This window comes from Erpetoichthys calabaricus, chromosome 12, assembly GCF_900747795.2.
Source record: "Erpetoichthys calabaricus chromosome 12, fErpCal1.3, whole genome shotgun sequence".
NCBI lineage: Eukaryota > Metazoa > Chordata > Cladistia > Polypteriformes > Polypteridae > Erpetoichthys > Erpetoichthys calabaricus.
Genome location: NC_041405.2, coordinates 149522096 through 149547721, shown reverse-complemented (window position 1 = coordinate 149547721; position 25626 = coordinate 149522096). Strand labels below are relative to the sequence as shown.

The 25626-nt window shown below is 36.2% G+C and overlaps 2 protein-coding genes across 2 annotated transcripts in view; one reads left to right on the top strand and one right to left on the bottom strand.

The window, feature by feature from the left end:
• slc1a6 (solute carrier family 1 member 6) overlaps positions 1-16723 on the top strand; it is a 69775-nt gene extending 53052 nt beyond the window's left edge. Inside the window, exons 6-10 of the mRNA XM_028816552.2 lie at positions 1478-1797; positions 1900-2133; positions 6171-6365; positions 6854-6988; positions 10212-16723. Coding sequence (XP_028672385.1) covers positions 1478-1797; positions 1900-2133; positions 6171-6365; positions 6854-6988; positions 10212-10410 — 1083 coding nt within the window. The 3' untranslated portion in view covers positions 10411-16723. The remainder of the gene's footprint in view (positions 1-1477; positions 1798-1899; positions 2134-6170; positions 6366-6853; positions 6989-10211) is intronic.
• A 957-nt stretch (positions 16724-17680) lies between these two features.
• On the bottom strand, positions 17681-23923 carry admp (anti-dorsalizing morphogenic protein). The gene is made up of 5 exons (XM_028816553.2): positions 23374-23923; positions 21622-21761; positions 21012-21122; positions 19644-19839; positions 17681-18919 (listed from the first exon to the last, which is right to left on the bottom strand). Exons 1-5 carry the CDS (start codon positions 23693-23695, stop codon positions 18504-18506), a joined length of 1185 nt encoding a protein of 394 aa, XP_028672386.1. The 5' UTR covers positions 23696-23923; the 3' UTR covers positions 17681-18503.
• Between the last annotated feature and the right edge of the window lie 1703 nt (positions 23924-25626).

The window sequence follows — 25626 nt, the reverse complement described above, 5'->3', positions numbered from 1 at the left end:
ATCCTTTTTGGTTATGGTTTGCATCCTATTTACCTTGTGCTGTTTATTAAAGTTGTTTTATAGATTTCCTCACTTACAACAATGCAATCTTGTTTATCCCCCCTTTATCTTATTTTGTCTGCCATTTATATCCCTACATATTTTTGTTGTTATTATCTATTGGTGCTTAAAACCATTTAAGCATGTTTAGAATGTTTTTCCATGCAATTGATTTTTATTTATTGTTTATATTATGTTTGTTGTATTTTATGACATTATTTGCACTAGCATTACACAAGTTTCCAGGATGCTTTTTCTTCTGCAGTCATGTTACTTACTGCATATGTGCCAATTGCTGATATAGTTGTCACCATGTTTTCTGTGAGCAAGAAGTTGTAGATGCTCCCTGTTAAGATTCTGGCCACAACAAACCTCAGAAATGGAGTGCAGGCCTCAAAGAAACACACAAAAAGCCAGACCAGCTCTTATTTCAGGCCTGATCCCACTGAATTGGCCTCACCCTAGACTCAAAAATTAGGCTTCATGCCTGTACTGACCTAAACATAACAAAAGTTCAAAATGTAGACAATAAGGATTAGAAGGAAACCATCAAACTCTGGTCCAAAAGACAACAAAAATAATATTCCTTTATATTTATGAATTTATTTACAGAAAAAAATGAAAAAAGGCAAGTCACTCTAGGCGCTGCTCCTAGCAGTATAAATACATATCCTCATCTCTTAAGCATCACATATAGGAGACAGGCAGATAACGATAACAAACAAAACTAATATATATAATGTTAATATAATACAAAATTATACAATAGATAATAAAACAATATAAGTAGAAGTCATATTACATAAATTTAACTAAGACAAACCAAAACTAAAACTGATACATATTGTGAATAATAATATTTGAAAATTCTTGTGCCGGTAAAGTGACCATTGCTGAAACATAACATACCCCAAATGAGCTTGAAATAAAAATAAAGCATACTGAAAATTGCAAAAGAGTTAAAATTATTTTTTTTTATGAATTTCTGATCCGTAACGTTCAGGTCTCTCAACTGAGATTCTTTTTTTTTTGGTTAATCTTAACAAAAGCTTGCCTAAATGATCAATTCCTACTTGCATTTTGGTTTTCTTTAATGATTTACTGAGAAGTCAAGCAAAATAACTAAATAACTAAAAAGATTACAATATGCAAGCTTTCGAGGCAACTCAGGCCCCTTCTTCAGGCAAGATGACTTCGCAATTACAACTGCTGCTGCTTTGAAAAACAAAGCCAGTGGTATGATTGTTTATGAAATGACTTACTTGATAGTTACAGTTGGGTGGCAGTAATCCATTTTGATTGGGTGAAATGTAGTTTCTTTTGAAAACTTTGGCCACGTGACCAGATAACTTTTTACCTTCTGTCATTTTGTACTTTCTAATTTGGTTGATTTGGATATACTGTATATTAATCAAATAATTTCTTCTGTCTGTTTCAGTACAAAACGCAGTATACAAAGAGGATTTTTACAAAGAATGTCACTTCCTTACCCAATAATACCTATGCCAACAATGCTTCAGAATGGTCTGTCCTGGTTAATGTCTCTCAGGCCATTCAAATGCTGCATGAGACTATTACCACAGAAGAGATGGTGCCAGTTGCTGGATCAGCCAATGGTGTAAATGCACTTGGGCTGGTTGTGTTCTCAATTTGTTTTGGACTGGTAATTGGGAAAATGAAGCAACAAGGGCAAGCACTACGGGAGTTCTTTGACTGCCTTAATGAAGCCATCATGCGCCTGGTTGCAGTCATTATTTGGTACTTATCATTTTATTTCCGAAGAAAATTAGCATAATTAATGTGATTTGAATTCTGCCAAAGCTTTGACTTGGCCAATTTGTGTCTGTATTTCTTTTGTAGGTATGCTCCTGTGGGGATCTTGTTTTTGATTGCTGGAAAGATCCTGGAAATGAAGGATTTAGCCCAAGTGGGCAGCCAGTTGGGCATGTATACAGTCTCAGTGATTGTGGGATTGCTAATTCATGGCTTGTTTGTCTTACCTTTACTCTTCCTTATAGTCACCCGGAAGAACCCATTTCTGTTTATCGGTGGGCTTCTACAAGCCCTGATAACTGCCCTTGGGACATCTTCAAGGTAAGTACCTGCATGGAGAAGATTTAAGTAATGCATCTTTTAAAGAAGAGTTGGCACACAAACAGGTTTGGAACCATGATTCTTCATAGTAAGAGAACTTCAGTATGAAATACACTGCTAATGGCAAGGTCAAGGCCAATGGGATGTACCATAGTCTAAGACACTTCTTTCACTTAAATTTCTTGATGTATTTTATTAAAGCCTTTTATATTTTAATGAAATGTTAGAATTTTATGTCTGTGTACTGGTTGCTAACAAAAATGTAACCAAATAACTTGGAATAATTAACAGAATAAAATAAATAGTTGTGGATACCATATCTGAACAACAACCAGTAAATGTCTTACAGGTTTTTACCTGGGAATGATGTACGGATGGTAATACTGAAGTTGTCATAATTACTTGAGTAAGGTATTCTGCTTTGTTTTATTCAAAATCCCATAAACATTTGCCGATTAGTCAATGAAAGACTGTATAAGGATTTCATGTTCTTTTATACCAAGTTGATTTTTGAATGGCCCAAGGTTTAGAACAGTGGTCTCAAACTCTAGCCCTAGAGGTCCACAGTGGTTGCAGGTTTTCATTCTAACCCTGTTCTTAATTGGTGACCAGTTTTTGCTGCTAATTAACTCCTTTTCCTTTTATTTTAATTGACTTGTTTTTTAAAATTTGTTCCCTTGATCGTTCCTCTTATTTGCTTCATTTCTCTCCTTAAATGGCACCCAAACAGAAATGAAATGTGACATCAGTGAGCCAACAGAAGACCAACTAAGTCAGGGTCTTCAACTCCAACCAGTTGCGTAATAGTGCCGTAGTATAGCCGACTATACTTCCTTAGAAGGCTGGCGTCCTTCAACCTCTACAATAAGATGCTGCAGATATTCTATCAGACGGTTGTGGCGAGCGCCCTCTTCTACGCGGTGGTCTTCTGGGGAGGCAGCATAAAGAAGAGGGACGCCTCACGCCTGGACAAACTGGTGAGGAAGGCAGGCTCTATTGTAGGCACAGAGCTGGACAGTTTGACATCCGTGGCAGAGCAACGGGTGCTGAGCAGGCTCCTGTCAATAATAGAGAATCCACTGCATCCACTAAACAGTATCATCTCCAGACAGAGGAGCCGCTTCAGCGACAGACTGCTGTCACTTTCCTGCTCCACTGACAGACTGAGGAGATCTTTCCTCCCCCACACTATGTGACTCTTCAGTTCCACCCGGGGGGGTAAATGTTAACATTATTCAAAGTTATTGCCTCTCTGTATATCTGCATTGTTATCACTGTTTAATTTAATATTTTCTTTATCAATATGCTGCTGCTGGAGTATGTGAATTTCCCCTTGGGATTAATAAAGTATCCATCCATCCATCGCCGAGTTTTGTCATTAGTAAACCCGTTGTTTAATTCCATGGCTTGTTGCTGCTCTCATTGTGCAATAGCAGACATTTCTAAAAGTATTGTTTTTCTCTTTTCTAAGAGCACTGTTAAAATGTTTTGGGGACATTCCTGAGACCTTCATCTTTCTTTATTTTCAGATATTATATAATGGACAGCTTACAATACAATATATCTTATTATTGTTTGGCTGCTACTTAAAGAAAAAGAAACAATTAAGGGGTCAGATTCTTCAAGAGCAAATCAATTAAAATTAATTAAAAAGAAGTTAATCAGCAGCACAAACAGGTCGCTAATTAAGAAAAGGATTAGAATGAAAACCAACAGCCACTGTGGACCTCCAGGACTGGAGTTGGAGAAAACTGGTTTAGAATGTGTACTTATACCTTTCCCAATGTATAAGACTTTATTTTAATGAATACTAAAATAACAAACAAGTAGTTTTGGAACGTTCCCTACATTTGATTTAACTAGTTATTTCATTGTAATATGCACATACTGCGTAGTAGAATGAAATTCTTGTTTGCAGGTCCCCTCAGAACAGTTATGATAATATAAGAACAAAAGACACACACACTCTCCCCCACACAAAATATAGATACAATTCAACATACATTTATAAAATATATGTTTGTACATATTTTGGATTAGATCAGTATTTTTTTCTTACAGTATACACTGTGTTGCACTACTGTATTTGTTGTTATGATTGGCTGTTCAGTAACTTTATGACCTGTGGAAAGAAACTGTCTTTGAATCTACTGGTGTAAATGCAAGATGTAAACAGTGAGGAGAAATTTTGACTTTGCAGAATGGCTGAAATCTTAAATGATAATGTTTGCTTTTCTAAGGCAGTGAGTGTTGTATGTGTCCTGAAGGGAAAGCAGTTGGAACCTGGTAATATTCTGTGCCTCCTTCACCATATCCTGAAGTGCTTTATGATGTTTTGTAAATTCTCCCATTCTCTTGTTTATTCTCTTTTGTTCAATATTACGATTAATGTAAAATAATTATTAACATATTAAACACAATAAAGAAAGACAATAATAATGGTTAAATAACAACAAAAAGATACAATAAAAAGAAAATATACTTAAATTAGGGATAAGACCCTGGGTGAACAATAACACCTGTGGCATCAGGAATTAATGGAAGGCATTCAACAATACATCTTTGAAAATAGGATATGGAAGCTTATGTTGTACAAAATACAGATACAAGCTCAGAAAAGCAATGAACTGTTTAAATCAGGCATGTCAAACATGCGGCCCCCGGACCGCATGCGGCCCGCAACAGAAATCTATGTGGCCCGCATGACAGATCCTAGTTAGCACTGAACTTGTACAAAATGATTACTATCGTTTGTGAAAGAATCATTCTGCATCTTCGGTGTTACTTATTGACTTTTCTTACTTCTGCCTTCTGACAAAAGTGCGTTTTCCCATGGCATTACGGTACCGGAAACGTCATCTGCTAGTATAGCCACGAGCCTTGACCAAAGTTAATGAGCCGCAGCGTCACAACTGAAGTGCTAGGCTGCAGTAGCGGGCAGCAGGGGCGGCCTTAGGCATGTGCAAATTGTGCACCTGCACAGTGCCGCCAAATCCCAGGGGCTGCCATGCCAATATATATTGAATATAAAACAGAAAGAGAAAATAACGACACAGCTGATGGCAATGTGGTGGAAAAACATTGTGTTTCTTGTTAATTAGTACGCTGTATTTACAAATGTCGCTAGAGTCGGAGCAGTAAACTATATGTAGTATTATAACGTTCTGCCGTAATGCGAATATCATGGGCCGCCACTTGGTTTTCAAGTTACGGACACGCATATATAGAAGCGTGTCATGAGCACGAGGTGGCTATGCAGTGTCCGCAACGAATGTGGCCATCCGCCTTGCATAAGATACCATATTGACATTGGCGGGCGAAGGGGCCACCGATTCTTTCTCTGCCCAGGGCCGCTAGGAGCCTAGAGCCGCCCCTGCTAAGGCTACACTACTGACTGGGCTGCTGAGACTGGCATATTTTCACATTTTTTTGCTCTAGTTTCATGTAATTTTGTGCTAGTATTGTAACGAACAGTTAGTGTAGACTTCAGCTGAAGATCTGAAGTGGACGCGAGAAGTTGGTGAGTTGTTTATTAACATATTTTGCATTCAATTTTTATTTACATTTTACACAGCATTACAATTATTTTTTTGGTATTGGGGTTGTATTTGTTTCTCAATTTAGATTCTGATGTCGCCTTCTTGAAGCAAGTGCTACTTAGTACTCTTTTGCAGTACTATACCGGCAGGAATGAATGAAAGAGAGAGAGAGAGAGAGATGCACAGCTGTTTTAAAGAGAATGATGGAACCACAGATTAGTTATTTTTGTTCACTTTAAAATATACCTTAAAATAAACTTTTTGCTAAAACAGTCTCTGCAAGTGCCTGTCACATTTGTTGCTTTTTGACAACAAGGCCTTCCATAACCCTGAACCCTGAAAAAGGACAATACCCATTTGGAAGTATGGTGCAGTGTCACTGTCATTTTTGCAGTTTGAACAATGAGCCTAGCTAAACAAAAGACAGATTATATAATTATTTTCCTGCTCTGCTTAACAGTAATAATAGCAATTCACTTTTTCTCTTTCGTTTTTTAGTTCTGCAACTCTGCCTATCACATTCCGCTGCCTTGAAGAAAATATTGGAGTGGATAAACGAGTGACACGTTTTGTACTTCCTGTGGGAGCAACAATTAACATGGATGGAACTGCCCTCTATGAAGCCTTGGCTGCTATCTTCATTGCTCAAGTCAATAATTTGGACCTGAACTTTGGTCAAATTATAACTATCAGGTATTTAACAACTTCCTGTACATTTTAATCTCAGTTTTATTTATTGACATTGCAATTAAGTTATGATAAATATGTTAACATTTAGCTTTATCTGGAATGTGTTCGCGAAATCTGTTTTATTTACTCTTGTTGTTTAAATGTGTCCTTATTTGTTCTCTAATGTGTCTTTTAGTGGTGTATTATGTAAATCACACTATAAACAATAAAGTTTGATTAACTGATTAATCAAGAAACCCAGAAGTAATGCCACAACATCCTGCATACTACTATAAAAAGAGAGTAAACCCAAGAAGTAAGAAGCATAGGTTTCTCACACAATTGTGTGCGTTAATGAAGTGGTGTCTCCAGCTTTTAACTGCTGCAGGAATATCATGGAGTCCTATGTACTCCTAAGAAGGGATAGGAAACTTTTTTTCAGTGTGTATGAAAAGTAGTTCTGTTTGTTCATACTGCAAATGATTTTTTCAAATATTTGTTTTCCCAATTAGTATCACTGCAACAGCAGCTAGCATTGGAGCTGCAGGAATTCCACAGGCTGGCCTTGTTACCATGGTAATCGTATTGACCTCTGTGGGGCTCCCAACTGAAGATATTACTTTGATCATTGCTGTCGATTGGTTTTTGTAAGTTTTTCTTTCACTATTTTACGTCACATTGAATAGTCAGGATGTGAACCCTATTACTCCAAGTGAATTCATTTTTAATACTTTAGTGTGAAAATCATACAAACCATGACACTGACCTGAAATAATTTTTTATTATGTTATTGCACACATCCATTTAAAAGACCAGAGGCAGGGTACGTATGTGCATTTATATTAATCATATACAACAGCAATGGCCATACTACATAATTACTTTTTTTCACCAATCCCTTTCTAAACTAACATAGCTAAAGCATATATGTGATAATGAAATGTCAAATATTGCTCTGTTTTGATATGCAAACTTAAAGTCAAGTCAATTTAAGTTTATCATCACAAGTGTGCATAGTATAATTAAGTCCTTGCTTTCATGTCACCTCAGAGCAGTTGACAAAGTATAGTAGTAAAAATTAATAAATACATAAAATTAAATAAGTAATCTGGCATCCACAAGAGGGAAGGGATTTCTGATGAAAAAAGGCAGGTAGCCAGCGTAAGATAGTAAACCGTGCGGCATTGTGTGTCTGAGCATCGTGCCATCCACAACAGAGCTAGAATACCTGATGAAGAAAGGCAATGAGGAGCATAAAGAAATAGGGATGCATTCAGTTGAAACAACTTATAAAAGAGGTCAACATAATCAAGAAAGCATCACTCTGGGGAACTATTTAGGAACAAGTGTTACTGGACAGTTTACAAAATTGATTATCACAACTGAAGATCTCAGAACAAAATTACAATTCCTAAGTTACAAAATCTAATAACTAATTATCAGTTAGACAGAAATTCACCAAATAAGAGAGTCTTCATAAGGTATACACACATTGAGGGAGTCAGAATTTCAAATGGAGGTGGACAGCTCATTCCACCAGCCTGGAGTTACACATGAAAAGTGTCTGAACTAAGTGTTGATGCCATGCAGAGGTTACATCACCACGTACCATTCATCAGCAGACCTGAATGGTCGAGAAGGGACAGATCTCATAAGTATCTTCATATATGCAGGTGCCGATCCATTGACTACTCTGTAAGCAAGTTTTGTGCTTAATATGGGCTGCTACAGGAAGTCAATGTATATATCATTGACTATGGCTTTTAAACCAACATTTAGTGTCTGTTTTACAATAGTGGAATAATTACATAAGCATTGATTTTTCAACTTAAATCACAGAGATTGACATAAGCTCTTTTATGTTACTGTTACTTTATACATACTGTATATAACAATGTGTAACTTAGCAACATGAGAGATTTATAATGAGTGACCTTGCTTTCTTTGAAATTGTACATGCAGTAGAGAATATACAGAGGCATTTACATTTCTTTATTAATGTGTTGCATTGGAGCTTGTTCTTAAAGTCAAGCAACATAAGTAAATTGCAGAGGTCGATTGCAACATATTCCTTGTTAAATACTGGTATACAGTTTTTAAAATTTTATAAATGTTTTTGATTACAATAGTTGCCTTTTAAACTGTCTTCTTAATTTTATCAAAAACAAAAGCTCCATATCATTCATTTTAATCAGTGCACTACTTGGCTCCCAAAGTGTATGAACTAAGAGTTTGACTAGCCATAATACAATAAAGGGTCTTGTTAAATTACAAAACATTAATAGTAAGATTATTAAACCTAAACAGAAAATTAGAAATTATTTTTAATTACTGTTAACAATTTACTGAACACTGGACACTGAACCTTTTCTTCATAATTAAGTTTTTTCAATTAGGGGTTGGGCCGGCATGGTGGCACAGTGGTAACGCTGCTGCCTCACAGTAAGTAGACCTGGGTTTGCTTCCCGGGTCCTTCCTGTGTGGAGTTTGCATGTTCTCCCCGTGTCTGTGTGGGTTTCCTCCCACAGTCTAAAGGCATGCAGGTTAGGTGCATTGGCGATCCTAAATTGTCCCTGGTGTGTGCTTGGGGTGTGTGTGTGTGTGTGCACGCCCTGTGGTGGGCTAGTGCCCTGCCCGGGGTTTGTTCCTGCCTTGTGCTGGCTGGGATTGGCTCCAGCAGACCCCTGTGACTGTGTGTTAGGATATAGCGGGTTGGATGATGACTGACAATTAGTGGTTTTATGTAGGTGGTTTCAATATATGTTAGCATTGTCAGACTATCAATAAAGTAACACGTTTTCCATCTGATGTTGAGATTGAAATAACTGCTGTTGCTTTTAGATTATAATTTAAATGTGTAATGTCAGGAAAACATTAGGGCAGAGATATAATTCTTCAACTCCATTATAAACTTGTGTTTTATCACTTTGACAAGCATTAGAATCCTCCAATACAGAATAAAAAAGTGGTATTCAAAAATCACTAATTCCTTTTGCATTTAAGCTTTTTATTGGTAAAGAGGTGTGCAACAAAAACTAGTCAATAGATCAGTCCATGCATATGGCATTTAGTTTTTATCTTCTATACTTTATTGCATTTGTTTTTGTCATGTATATTCTCTGGCATTATTATAATGCACACAACCATATCAATTTTCTATTTTCAGATAATGTACTTTAACTTTACCATTGTTAAGCCATCCCAATTAAACTTCTCTTTTCCCTCATTCCTTTAACAGCCCTACTATACCCCCTCAGCTTCAGAAGTAAATTCATCTGAAAATATACTGTATAATCTTTTTTCTGTGTTTCTTGAAATCTGTAAAATTTTAAGATTCACATAACATTTTCAACTATTTAAACTCTGCCCTTTTAAATTGTCAAATGTCCATATAATCTACTGGATATTAAATCTGCTGCTGATGAGTGCTGGCTGTTGCTGATAATTCTGTCACGTGTTATCTTTTGTTTTCAGACTTCTACATAATGTTCTTAACTGATCACAACGTTATCCAAAGATAATTTACATTGTTTTAAGCAAAAGCATCTGATGGGATGTTTTGTTCATGGATTGTTTGTTTGTGTACAGAACTTCACTTCTTTTAGAAGGGAACATTAATTCATTCCTTTAGTTTCTTATTCCACCATTCTGTCATTTCAATACTTGACTTTACTTTAATTACTTGCAATACTGCACTTAGTCTCTTTGAACCCAGTAATATTTTATTGGTAGTGAATCTGAAGGTAAAACATTTTCATGTTTTCTCTGTCTATTAAGTTATGGAATAATAATCAATATATTAATCAATATATGAAGTTTAGCAAGCATTTTCTTACTGGTACATTTATAAACTGTTTGCTTAAATGGCAGGGATCGGCTGAGGACCACCATCAATGTCCTTGGTGATTCTCTTGGTGCTGGCATTGTGGAACATCTTTCACAGCAGGAGCTGAATATTCAGGACACGGAAATTGGCAATTCAGTTATCGAGGAAAATGAGAAGCCATATCAGCTCATTTGCCAGGAGAACGACTTACAGAAACGGCGGAATAGTGAGACGGAGATGTGAGTGCTGCCTGATTGCTACCTCACATCATCACTCATCATTTTATATGTCTTTCTTCCTACATTTATTTTTTGTCCAACTTTCATTTGTACTGGATATTTAGAAGAGAAGTTATACAAATCCAGAAAGAAATTAAAGCAGAAATAATCAAAACAAACACAAATGTGAGAGATCAGCACCCTGTTGTCAACTAGGTTGTAAATGTATGTACTTGTTTAAAAGACATGGACATAAAACTCCTGATTAGTCTGCACTTCACAGTCCTAAAAAGTTCATTTGTAAGACTTGAAATGCCTATGAGTATTCAAGCACAGCATGATGCAGTGGAAAGTGAGACCTCAACATTTCATATCCATGAAGAACCAAGAGATGCCTTGTATTATTTAGCATTATGTGCTGTGTACATTTAATAACGGATGGGCAAAGCATTGCTGATGTGAACTTTTTAGAGGATAACTATATAAAAAAACTTTTACCTGCATTAACAAACCAGCCTTAAAGCAACATCTCTGCTTTTATACCTTTTAATACACAAGACTTTTTAAATTAAGACTTTTTTTATTTCTGTTTTATTTGAGTTTTTTGTACCTAATCGTATATGTGCCATTCTTCTGACAATGTGCAAGTTTGTAAGGTTAAAAATTTTACTTTGCATATAATAAGTGTTTATTTGTGCTCAGTGAGCTACTAATTTATTATCAGTGTATATACATTATTTACGATAAAATATTTGTTCCCCAGACATTTGTTTATTTGATGAGGAAGTTCTGATGAGCCCATCAGAATGATGCAGTAAAATAAGGGGCATGTTCTGTACACTTTGAATTCAGCATTATGTCATAACAGAGTATAATGAATGGTTTCTTAATATGAAATTGTTAGAATCTGTTTTATTTTATTTCCTCTTTTATGTCATTTCATATCTGTTGACTGACATCTATTTTATTGTAGTTTGTAGATGACAGAGTAGAATATGACTGGTTGTTGTGATTAAGGTAAAGTAGTTGTAAAGTGGCAGATGATTATAATTTGTGATACAGCATTGTAGGTTTAGGTCCAGCTGATATTCAGAGATTCAGTGTCAGTATTTTTAAATTCCTGTCAAAGATTTTATAAAGTGACTACTGAAGAAGATTCCCAGATGTTAGTGGACAATTTTTGTAGAGCATTTATTTTGCACACATTGTCACTGACACTTTTTTTTTTTTAATAGAAATATTGAGGGATCGGTGTGTAGCTTATGAAGTAATTCACTGTAACTAACCTTCAGAATCTGCACAATCATTTTTAGTAATATAGCTTATTGATAATTTGTTTCTCTCATTGGTATTTAGAGTAAAAAGCCAAAATAGCTTAATATTTGAAATGTTTGACTCTCATGTAAGCATCCAAATCCATTACGCCAGTCTTCTAAAATTGTTAAAGTCAACCACTGGAAGTGGAGTAATAAGTTTATCATTAGGTAAACTTGTTAGTTGGGTATGCTGTGGGATTTAGTGACTGTGGATTGAGACTAGGTCAGGAAGTTATTCAGGAGGACCTAAAGACAACATTTCATTGAGTCAGATGTTGAGCACAGGTGTTTGAGACTGGAAATGGCAACCATTAACTACACCTCTGAGCCTGGGCAATCGAAAAACAAATTCCTTAAAACATTAGATTACATAATCTTGCATATAATTTATTATGTTGCACTTAATTAGGTATAGAAAACTCAGTAAAAAAACTAACATACTTTCAGATGTCAATCATTAAGTCAATGATATAAATAAGATTTTTTATGAATATAAAAGAAACTGAAGAAAAGTGATGTATTAATTGTATGCTGTCAAAGTGGTAACAAGCTGCATTGAGTGTAGTTTATTTGCATACAAAAAGTTTTTGAGATTTGATATTTCTTCAGCCTTTCAAGTATTTCAGGGGTTTTGGGACCAATGTTAAAGCACAGCATTGTTGCTCTAAATATTTGTTTTACTTGCTGAAATGACAGTTGTTGTGTGCCTGATACATTTAGAATAGTAAATTGTTTTTTAGATGTTGTGAACCTGCTACCCCAGGATCAATAGAACAGACCCTACAGAGGACACATTTTAGAAAAACAGTAACTGAAAAGACATTCTTTACTTAGATCTGTTTATGAATTTGAATGTTTGAGTTCTTTTTTTCATTTACAAGTATATTGGCTCAAGTTTATATTGTTTTCCAGCATTTATTTATTTTTTCTTGATGAAACAGGTATTATATATTGTTCTCACATGTGGCTGGCTGAAAAATACCAAAGAAGTGATTGGTTGGAAACACACAGCAGTGGTAGACAATCAAGATATTTCCAAATATTTCATGATATGGCTATTTTTTTTCGTTTTTGCCTATAGCTTTTAAACTTTTAATAAAACAAAACTAGTGCAGCTTGTTTGCATTTTTATTTTAAGTTAACTGGTAGATTTACATTACCATCTAGCTTTGCTAGGACTACAAAATATAAAAATGAAATTAAAATAATATTCTTAAATATGCATAATCCAGTGCAGTGTTGTAGGGTTGCAGTACCTATACTAGTAGCAGTGCGTGCAAGACAGAACACAACCCTGGATAGGGCTCTAGTTTATAACAGTGTCCACCCACACACAAATTGTCGATTTAGAATCTTCAATTAACTTAACAGGCATTTCTGTAGGGGTTGTAGGAGGAAAATGCATGTGTTCTTGAGGACAGCATATAAAATTAAACCTGAAGTAACAGATTGGTGGGGCAGCAGCTTTAACCATTATGCCAATGTGCCACTCTCTTTTTGTTCTGCTTAGTCTAAATAAATGGCTAGTATAAACTTGCCAGCATACATCCTTTTTTAACTTTTTTTTTTTTTTTACACTTCTATAACTTTGGCTGTGGAGAACCTATTTTGCAGGTTCTGTCAGTTGCCATAAAAATGTTGGGTTTTTTTTCATACTAAGTAATGTAGTCATTTCCTTTATAAGAGGATGTTTATCATTAATCCTTATTGTTTCCAAATTAGTTTCAGAATGAATTACAAAATGGCACACTAAAAGGGGAACAGTCTCTTTTAATAGAATAACATACTTTCTCATTTGGAAGTTTGTAAAAATCTCTGCCGAAACAATGTAGCTATTTTCATATAAATAACCAGAAAAGAGCAGTCCAGTGACATCCCTGGTCTAGTATTACATTGGAAGAAGTCAAAAACTCAGGAATCAATATGTCAGTTGGGAGCAGGCTGGATTGCATGGCTTAGCCTATACTTTGCCTTCACCTCATTGATTCTTGGGATTTTAAGTTCTCAAGCGCAGTACTAAACTAGTGACATAACTGGTTAGTGCTTTTCTGGCAAATTATATGAAGATGGCTGAATTATTTCATGCCATGAGTTTTTAAGCTTCCAGTTGAAATAACTTTTTTTGCTATTAAAATATATAAAAATGTGACTGTTCCCCTTTAATATTTGGTTTTCTCTTATTTAAGTCAATCCCAAACCCACTTAAATCACATTAGGATTGCAGAGGAGGAGAGCCAACAGTAACTTGGGGTGCGCTGCAGGATATAAACCTAGACAGAGTGTTAGTTAATTGCTGCTCCCACTCACATGGCCAATTTTGAATCCCCAGTTAACCTAACCTGCATGCTTTATTTACAGATGTGGGATGAAAACCCACACATACATGTCAAAAATGTACAAAGTACACACACACAGCATCTGGATTCAGGATTCAAAACTGTGATAATAGATTTGTGAAGCAGCAGGGCTAACTGCTGGGACATCATGTCACCTCTCATTTTTGAACATGTTTTCATTTTTCGTGCCATTTCAGTGCTTAATTTAAAGAGTCATTAATTAAAGCTGTTGAATAGTTAATCATAAGCTTTATGTCAAAAATTAAACTTGATTGACATAGTTCCCACTTTAGTCTCTGTTGATCAATAATACACTCCATGCACAGCTCATTTTTTAAAATAGATTATAGAAGAACAGAAAGCACCTTTCAAACTATGACAAAACCATCTCTATTATAAAATACAGTGAGACAATAAATACTGCTAAAGTTAATTGTCAGTACCACTATATTTGGTAGTGATAAGAGAATAGATATCTATGTTTGTGACTTGAATGTACCATATTACTACAGCAGCGCTCTTCTCAAATTAATATTTTTGTGTATTTTTAACTAATGTTTTATCTACGAGTAATTATCAAAATATTGCAAATATATGAAGCTGAATTAGCATTAATTTCTGATTTACTATCTAAAGGAGATTCTTAAGTAATCTCTGACAATTTTCACAGCACTACATTACAAGTCTGTAAGACAAGTATCCATAAATTATTAACTCTTCCTTATACATTCCTATCTGTTATAGGCTATAGTGAACCATTACCCTGCCTATATAATTTTTATATTTCCATGCAGTGAAATATATAGGTTTTGGTATTCCTTTCAATTGAAGCTGCCATTTTTTCACCTCTCACATTTTGTGCCAACATTTTCTGGCTTTCCTCCCTTTTAAATAAGATAAATATATGTATCTAACTATTTTGATGGTTTATCTCACATGCAGGGCCAAACTTTTCAATCAATGATATAGAGGCTTCATTTACTTGCTGTTTTGAAAACTTCATAAGGCATTATTGATGTTGCTGCCAGCTGTGGAATAGTATATCCCTGAGTGGTTGCTGTAGAGTAGTGTGTTAATGAGTAAAGTGACCCTTTCCTGCCTACGTAATAAGATATTTTATGTTGGTGTTCATGGGTAAAATAAGATAAATAGTTTACCTTCAGTTTTGCAAAACTTTATTTTCATTATCAAGTACTTAAGAGTGGTGGTGTTAACTTTGACTTTTCCTGATCTTTTAGGTGAACATTTTTGTACTTTAATAAGACTGCATTGACAAAATTTTAACTGTATCAAAACGATGGATGTTTTCAATGTTTCCTCATGTTTATACTTGAAATTATTTTCTACTGTATATAAAACAGATACTTTTATTTTGTAGATATGACTCTAAATGGGGTTTTTTTAATATACAATATGTATACTGAGATTGTTATTGCTTGCATTTCTGATTCTTTACCTTTATATTATTTTTTGTCGTTCAGATTTCACTTCAGCCATTGCATTAAGGGATATGGTTTGTGCTGCTGTGTTTATATTTCTTTTCAGTGGAACTACTCATGTTTCATACGCAGCAATCAAATCACTTGATTTTGACCTTTTATTTAATCTAGGTGGCAATTCACCACTTCTTTTGGGGAAAGCATGGTGTAGGCACATCATGGTCATAACAAGATGAAAACAGTAACATAATCTGCTTTCCCTCAGCATCCTCCCAAAGGGCTATATAGTGGTACACTATTGTGGGAGCATATTTAAGGATTTGAACATTTTGGCCCCACTGAAGTTTAGACTGGTGGCTGACCAACTGCAAATGGTTTACCTGGCCCATAAAAAATGGCAGTAATAAACATGATGAGATCTGAAAGTGATCCAGAATCTATAAGACCCAAGTGCACTTCCCAGAACTAGAGGAATTCCCCAGACTATACATTTGTAAATGGAATCCACACAGTAGGGCTATAAAGTTTCAGAGTGTCCTATTGTCTACTTTATCAACATTAAGCCAATGAATGTAGCCTAATTTCTTTTGTACTGGTCTGATCTGATCTGCCTGATGGGTCTTGGAAAGTGTGTCATTGAAAAAAATGATGCTGATTTGCTTGAAATGTCATGTGTACTATGACTACTACTGTTGAGTGAAACTTGGATGCAAGGCTTGCATAACAGATTTGATATTTGCAAAACCAAGACCGGCTTGTCATCGTGCGAGATGTGTTCAGGATTTGCTGTAAAATGTCAAAATGACTTGCCTTACCCCATCACTCTAATAAGACAATTTTCCATTTACCACCTTTTTACAGCTGAAGATGGTTATTATTGAATGGTTTTGCTATGGAGTGAATCACCAGTATACACCGAATGCTAGTACAGAGCCAAAAGTAAATTTCAGCTAGTGGTACATCTAAGGTGATGTTCTTTTTCTCTGTGTGTGTGTGTGTATATAATATATATATTATTGCCTGTACATCTGTATATATGGTAAATATTATTAAAAAGTAATTGATCCAGTCACACCTGAAACCAAAGTGACTGGTAAAATTGACATTGAGTACTTACTAAAGCTATTTTTACTTGTGTTATCAGTCCATAATTGTTAAGCTCTGCGGTTGTGCAGAGATACTTGGCGAAAATCTTGATGTAAATGTGAATAATATGTTTTGCTGAATAAAGTATTTTGAAAGTTCTATGACTTTAACTTTTCTTTTAATAAGATTAAAAATATTAGCAATAATACAACATTGTATATATGCTATAGTCAAAGTTATGTATCTTGTCAACTAAGTAGACCCTGCACACAAAGTATTAATATGTAAATGTATTGTCTCTCTTCCTCACAGAAATTCTTATAGTATATTCCAGTATGTAGTCTGTACTGGCTTAATGAGAAACTATAAGCATTTTAGTCCTTTGTTTAATAGTATTCTTGCCCTAAATATTTTATTTACTAGGTTTTAATTACAGCCCTGAAATTTATGCCCTTTGTAAATACAAAAAATATAATTATTCAAATTGGTTATAAAGTTAATCCTTCAGGTCACCACTTCTGCTGATGCCCAAGTCTTCATTATTGGGTAAGTGAATTCAATTTCTTCCATAAAATATGTATCTTCACGGATGATTTTGGGTGTTCTGTTTCTGCATAGTACCATATATAAAATAAAAAAGATTAACATGTTGTCTGAATAAACAGTAACAGCAGGAGACATGTCCTGATTTATAATAAGCTTTTTTGCTGTTTTTATATCAACTAGTTGCATTTTGGGGGTACTTATTAGAGAATGGGGAATGTAGAATATATTTTGTGAAGAGTCTTTTCTTTTCTTTGAATCCAGTCATATAATCTGAAAATCAGATAATCTAACTGAAAGAAAAAATAGTATTAAGATGTCACTGCATTCTTTTTATTATTTATTTTAACCTTTATAAGAATTATTACTTTTAGTTATGTAGGGCTTTACTTTTACAAATTTACACATATACAAAATGTAAAAAAAAAAATGTCCATCCCTTCATATATTAAACTCTCTCTATATTTACATTTATCTTACACAGCAGACATATTCTTCTCCCAAAAAATTACTGGTTGTGGTTTCTTGGTGTCTGCCCCCATCCAGTTTGGAAATTGACTAAATGCCATCTAGCAGACACACACACGTAATACACATAAGCTAGCTGTTGATGCCCAGCTCTTGCATACTTGCTTGGCCACATGGTGGCTATAAAAAATGAGTATATAAGTTCAGAGTGTACAACACAGTGGCAATGAAAACAAAGAATACAGAAATTATATTAACACACCTGATGAAGCATTCATAACTAGCACACTTTTCCCTTTTTTGCTGTACACTAGTCCAAACAATTTTAGAGACTCCACAGCTGCCAGCTATTTTGGTTGGTTTAACCTTACTTAGACTTTTTTTCCCCCATGTACAGGAAATACTGATAGAACAGCTTGGCAAACTTTTTCTCTGTCTTCTTATTGCCTAGAGAGTTGAACAGCATGAGGGAATAAGGATCTGTTCCCTCTGTTCATGGAGCCAAGATCACTGCGTCGTGTCACCATTTGTCGTCTTGAAGTTCTGGCCCGTCAGTTGCAATAAAGTATTTCAGATAGATGCTAGCTACACCCAGGTATCTCATTCTTGGCTGATTTGGCCAACAGCATTCCTTTATAGCTTAAAGGCCATTGCTTTATGTTAAGCAACCCACTTTTTTCTGTAGCTTGTTAGTCTCTCAGGTAAAACATAACAACCTTGGTTAGATTACACCATATTTACACTCCCACAAGAGAGACTGCATTAAATGTTTCATCTTAATTCATTACAGGACCTATAATTCCTGTCTTCTGCAGAACACATAAATGTCTGCACTTTGAGTCTTCTTGTCTCCAGCTGTTTAGTTTGGCAGCTTGCTGACAAGAAAGATTTTCGGGGAAAAGAGCTCCTTTATCTGCACTCAACCCAAACTCAGTGGCAACCACAGCTACCTGCCACCATATCATCATACTGCTTTAGGACCACATTCTCATCATCATCGAAGTAGAGCAAATTAACAGAGAAAAGCTTATCAGGAACACAACATGGTGTTTCTATACCCTTAGTGAGCTTAAGTGCATGGATGATGGACTGGACCGTGGCATGATTAGTAGGTCGCATGTTTTGGCCTAGTGGAAAGGGACAGGAACCTTTGCAATGGTGGGCATTGTAACCTCGGGGAGAGATGATCCAACCAGACCAACCAATCTCCTCAAAGTCTACATAGAGTGGGTAACGTTGGCACGGCAGATGCTCATCCTCTGTATTCTCCAAAGACCGTGCAGTGCGAGAATTGTTCACCTTCAGAGATGGTGGTATATTAAGAGCATCTCCCTCTTTATTTTGGTCTGTAAAACAAAGCAAAGTATATTGATTAGACCACAAGAAAAAAAAATTAAAACAAGCTGGTCTTCAGAAGTGAATGCCAGAAATGGGATAAGATTAAATATTTATAGTTAATATATACTATAATGCTTAAGGATAATCTTTATCAGCAATAACAGTCTGCAGTTTCACAAAAACTAATTTAAATGGAACTGTTTATGGAACACAACTTATTATTTGGACCCCTTTATGTCTAGGAATGTTGTCCATATTGACATTAAAATAAAGATCTGATGTAAAACGGCTGTGCTCTAATTTCAAATCGCCTTCTGCTTCTTTGGTTACTGTATATGGACAGTAAATGCTTTTTCATTTACCTTTGTGTTAAAAATGGTTTATAGAACTGTGGGTCAGTTTAAGTGGTCAAAAATTAACCTAATCAAAATATCTCTGAAATCCTTCCCTGTAACAATGACGGAAAAACAGGATGCCACCCTAATAGAAGTATGATTCAATTTCAAGGAACACATGCACTTAGCAATGGAGAGGTGCCAGTTAACTCAAAAGCATGCCTTTGGCAGGATATGCACAGAAGAATGTGCAACAAATTAAACAAATGTGTTCAGTGAGTCAACAGGTTATCAACTCTATTTTAAATTTTCACTGTGCTGCCATGTACAATATTCATCAGTAAATATAATCTGTTAAGGCAGAAATAGCCACCAAATTACAAACTTCTCCTGTTACCTTTCAGAGAGTTCTCTAGTGAGGCAGCTCTACGGCCATCATCTGTAAACAGTACAAGCATGGGCTGCTTGCTTTCATGGTGATCTCTTCCCGAGGCAAAACGAATAAGATTTGGATCCAAGTTTGTGCCTCCTAGAGTTCGGACTGTCACTAAGAGGCCATGGTTACTGTTCTCATCAGCGGTCCATGCTCTTACCTAGAAACAGCAGAAGTCAGAAGATAAGCATGGTTAAAACACTGCTTGGTAGAAGTCTTGGAAAAGAGATGTCATCCTGTATATTTTTCACAAAGGAGAGAGACTTTTACACTTTCACATTTAGTTTTGAGGCACATCTGACACTATTTTAGTGGAGCTTGTTCATAACAGGGTTAAGTCATTTTCTCTGACCAACATATACAGAAATGTGTGCATGTCTGCAAATAGTAAAATAGACTCATAGGAATAAAGTTGCTTTACAAGAGGCATTTGCCTAGTCGTATACTGAGCTAAAGTACAGGAAAATCAAGTGAGGTAAAAGATGAAACACTGCTTGTTAATATTATACATTTTCATAAGCTTATCTTTAATATGTTGTTTGGAATAAGGCTGGGAAAAAGATGTGGCGAGCTACTTATGTTTTTTTCCCTTTAACAGGTTTAATATCATATGAAACAAACAAAAAAAAACACCTCTTGAAGTCTTGCCAAGACAGTAGCAACAAAATTTCATAACAAAGATTGCATAAACATCACTGTAAGATCTCATTGTAAAAATAGATGTCTTTGGACACTCAAAAAACTTATACAATTTAAGACTTAAAAGTAATTAGATTCTCCAATTGTTTTCATGTGTTTTAAGTGTGGTTCTTAGTTTAAGAAATGATTAAATTCCCAGGTTTGGTTAACATTTATCCATCCATTATCCAACCCGCTAAATCCTAACTACAGGGTCACGGGGGTCTGCTGGAGCCAATCCCAGCCAACACAGGGCACAAGGCAGGGCACCAGCCCACCACAGGGCATACTCACCAAGCACACTCTAGGGACAATTTAGGATCAGCAATCCACCTAACCTGCATGTCTTTGGACTGTGGGAAGAAACCCATGGAGACACGGGTAGAACATGCAAACTCCACGTAGGGAGGACCCGGGAAGCAAACCCAGGTTTCCTAACTGCGAGGCAGCAGCACCACCGTGCCACCCTGGTTAACATTTATTTGAGCAAAAATGTTTCTGCTGCATCCAGTAAGTAGTATATCTAACTCATAATGGTGTTCCAAATGAATAAAATATTGATGACTTAAAAATCTTAGCAATGACCACTTCGTGGAGCATTTAAAAAAAAAAAATCGCCCAAATTCCAATTATCAGTCTGCGTTTCTAACTCACCGCATGTGTAATGGAGAAGACTTCCCAACCTGTAGTGTGAATGGGAACCAATCTAGAAGACAAGAGCTTGTGGCTTGCCTTTCTGTTATCCATGACTTGATAGACATTAACCTATTAAGACAAATGAGGTAATTAACACCAGTACACATTTCAGTCTCCCACTGGCCTAGAGGGGGAGGTGAAAAATACTCTTTTACAATCCCTTTACAACATGAAAACAATAAAGGTTAACTATTATACTTGAGTTAGTAACATATAATATTGTTTAACCCACTTAATCCAATTCAGTTTTAATTAAGACTTAACCCATAATGGTAGTATTTCAGCTGCCCACTGACTCCATCAATATTGATGCTAGTGACTATAAATTCTTGGCATGTTAAGTATCGAGGATGGCTTTAAGTGGAGACCCTACTTAAAATAAATAGGAAGTGGTTTTAGTATCCAAGATGGTTGTTAACTTGTACATCATTATATTTATTGTTTTTACATTATTATATCGAGATCAAATGCGTATTACTGCCCTGCCCTTCCTTGATCATAGCTATCGATCATCATTAGACGTATAAAATGCGCTGGGTGTACATGGCTAACATTGCTCTTATATTACCTGACAGAAATGATGCCTGTGAAGCGCAGGCGTAGTAGCCTTCTGTCTCAGTTTGAAGAGGTGGAGCTCCGCTGTTAGAACCTTTTCTGTCTTGGCCACAGTCGACAGATTGAAGAGAAACTGAATTTGCTCACTGTGAACTGTTTAAAAGAAATAAATACAAAAAATGAAATACAAGCCGTCAGGTTACATTTGCGCAAAACATTTCCAATTAATACCGTTTAATAACTAACTACTTTTCCAACCCGATTTGAGTGTTTCACGTAAGTCATCTTTTACATTGTACCTTTCAATAAAACAATTATATTTCAATAGCCAGTGTTTTAAAGCTTATGTGCTACAGAAATATATATTAGTCCTCCTCTAATATTTAAAATATTGTAGCAACGGAAGGCTTTGACATCCAGGTTGCTCTGCTGCCCTGTATCTAAAATTAGACTTTAAATTATTATTATGATTTCTTTGAAGTTCAGCTCAAGCAGCTTTTTTTTTTTTTTATGCAATTTTTGGTAATGAGAGTATTCTGTGTGTGTGGGTGTGTTTATGTGGTTGAGTTGTGGGGGCTTAGGGGGTTGTTTGAGTTTGCCAGGCACCACTGTCTGATGCCGCCTGGTTTGAACTTCCCTGTATTATTGGGACAAAACAGAAAGGCTTAATTTAAATATTGCTATTTGTAGTGAATGCCGGCATTATCTGTAGGTGCAATGTTGCCAGTAAAATTAGAAAGTGTAAAAGTGTTTTTGTTGACAACAGAGTGTTTTGTCACAATATCGATCGTTAGCTGTTGAGAACGCCAAAGTCCTGATATTGACGTGGTTGAAGAACTATATGTAGCATTAACAAGATTATTTAAGGAATACAGACGGACAGTAACACAATGTATTATCCATCGCCACACTCACTTTAGCTGTTTCGTTGTCACGAGAACAAGACGCCTCCTTATGGCAGAACTACACACAAAGCAAGTGCCCACCCTGGGCGGACCACCAGTCTTTTTGCACAACACATTCACGTACACACCCACTAAGTATTAAACAAATCATTATGTAAAATAATCTGTCATGTGGTGACTTTTTAATATTATGTAAATATTTGCCAGGTAATACAAATATCCATTTCACACGTAATAAATACGTATGTGATGTTCTGTAAATAACACAGTATAAAGACTTACTGGGAATACTGTCCATTTCAGATTTACGTTACATGTAAAATAATATACTCAATACAAAATTAAATAACACAAAGGGATGAAAATATAGATAAAAACTAAATTCCACTCCTGTCGAAATTAGAAAATTAATTCGATTCTAACATCAAAAGGCATTTATGGTTACGATAATCCGTAACAAAGCCGTTATAATTAACAGACGGAGACCGTTTTAGTTAGTGTCTTCGTGGAATTGTGCAGCACCTTGTAGTATTGTTTAGTATGTTTGCCTTCGCTATATAAAATAAAAAGAGAACATTGTATGATGCAACCGAACAATATAAAAATCCCATGAATTGTTTTGCACTGACCTGAATTTAAAAAAAAAAAAAAAGGAAAGAAAAAAGGGCCCGGGCTACTGTAAACAAGGCTGCCACCTTGTGGTGACATCTGTTGTCTTCTGTTAAAAGTTCTGTTCTAGCTATACAGTATTTTACTCGATTTCTTACTTACTGGATCACATTACGCAATAGAATCCTTTCAATTTTATAAGAAAATTTGACTTAGCGACATTTCCCCCTTCAAACGGATCCTTTGCTTACTCTTATTGAAGAAGCTCCGAACCGTGTTGCCCTCCAGGAGGTCTGGGTCTTTGGTCACTCCGTCCACATCCGCAACAGTGTTGTACAGGTCAAGCATATACTGGGGTGGTTGCTTATGGAGTCCCTTTGTGTGCGGTGGGTCTTCCATGCCGAAGACCTCAAGCAACCTCTTCAGTGCCTCGGCACGCATTTCCTCTGGATCCTCTGTGATCGGAAAGTCTGGGTCCACGAAATTGGACGTGGGTCTGGAGACCCCGAGGCTTGCATATGTTAGCATAATGATGGTGCTCAGCAGCATGCTGTTAGAAGCGAAGAGCATCATCGCGGCCACACAAATCCGAGGTGGAATTGAATGGCTCCTTTAGATGTCCGGGCTTTATAGAGGTGCCAGAAAGAAGATGGTATTAAGTCGGCTATGCAAATTAGCAATCAGAAAAGATAAAGAAAGATAATTGCGGTGCTAACAAGGTGTGAGCGTTTATTCCGACGGTCATTTCAATAAGAAGCTACCCTGTAATACGCAAACGCTCGGCACATTTATTTTTGGGGCCAATAAAACAATTGCTAGCAAACATCTCCCAACGTCATGAGATACAATTCTCCGAAGCAAATGTGAAGAAAAAACAAATCTATTGTTGTACTCACCCTCGGGGAAGTTTACTCACCCTGGGGGACTAACTTCCTATTAATCGATCTATTAGTTGTACAAACACAGAGACGTGGTGTAACAGGAATTACAATCACCTGGAGATAAAACCTCCAAGTGAGGCGTGCTATATTTATGAGGCAAGCAATGTTGCCTTTTGTTGGCCAGACATGGACACCTATAAATGAAGGAACCGACCGACCTGCGAAATTTGTATGTAACCAGTTTTTAGAATTCCAACCCATATACCTGTGGAGCATCATGAACAATACAAAATGTGAATTCCCATTGGGATTAATAAAGTATCTATCTATCTATCTATCTATCTATCTATCTATCTATCTATCTATCTATCTATCTATCTATCTATCTATCTAATCCTGCCAACTACGCTATCTATCTATCTATCTATCTATCTATCTATCTATCTATCTATCTATCTATCTATCTATCTATCTATCTATCTATCTATCTATCTATCTACAGATAGGCAGATAGAATAGAAAGGAGCAAAAAAAAATATGTGAGTGAAGCAGTCCGAATTACAGCACAGCAGAGAAGAGGGGCATCCTAAGAGATGTCTAAACCAGTAGTGCTGCTGTCACTACACTCTTAACTCTTACTACACTCTTGAGATCTCGCTGGTTCTTTAATGGGTCTTGCGATTCCTCATAGAACTGTTGCTTGACAAAGCACCGTTTTATCCGGTGAAAGGTTCTCTGCATATAAAGTTAGCTCTTTGTGCTTTGAAAAACTTCATAATATATATATAAATATTCATATCCTATATGTATAAAAAAACTCTTGACATTTTAAAAGTATGTAGGCTATAGCAGGACACTAAAAGATTAAGAAAAAATGGGCTTTGCCTGACTTACTGTATGTATGCAGCGAGAGTCCTTTTAAAATCAGGACCCACTGGTATTTCACAAATCCATCCATCCATCCATTTTCCAACCCGCTGAATCCGAACACAGGGTCACGGGGGTCTGCTGGAGCCAATCCCAGCCAACACAGGGCACAAGGCAGGGTGCCAACCCACCGCAGGACACACACACCCACACACCAAGCACACACTAGGGCCAATTTAGAATCACCAATCCACCTAACCTGCATGTCTTTGGACTGTGGGAGGAAACCGGAGCACCCGGAGGAAACCCACGTAGACACGGGGAGAACATGCAGACTCCACGCAGGGAGGACCCGGGAAGTGAACCCAGGTCTCCTAACTGCGAGGCACTACCACTGTGCCACCGTGCCGTCATTTCACAAATCTCTTACCATCTATTCATGGTTGGTTACTATAAGGAGCCTGTGAATAAAGGTTCTTTCTGGAACCTTAATCTGAATGGGTCTTTTGGGAACTAAAAATGTTTCCCCCTATGGCATCTCTCAGAAGAACCACTCTGACACCTTTATTTGTAATAAGAGTGTAGGTAGGTCATACATGTGTGAAATACGTTTTCATAATCATTCTTCAGTTTTTGATTAATCTTTCTAAACCATTTTTTTCATTAGATGATTGCAATGAGCTGGAGTAAATCCTGTACACCTTTATGAATATATTACTTTAAGAATAAATCACACGTCCTCACAGAATACACACA

Bases quoted from the DNA above. Each gene is read 5' to 3' on its own strand.
- admp (XM_028816553.2), bottom strand. From the start codon at position 23,695: ATGATGCTCTTCGCTTCTAACAGCATGCTGCTGAGCACCATCATTATG. The intron at 21,123-21,621 runs GTAATATAAGAG...TTGTCTTAATAG, and splicing joins ACAGGCATCATTTCTGTCAG to GTTAATGTCTATCAAGTCAT. The intron at 18,920-19,643 runs GTAACAGGAGAA...TTTGTTTTACAG, and splicing joins ACTAGAGAACTCTCTGAAAG to ACCAAAATAAAGAGGGAGAT.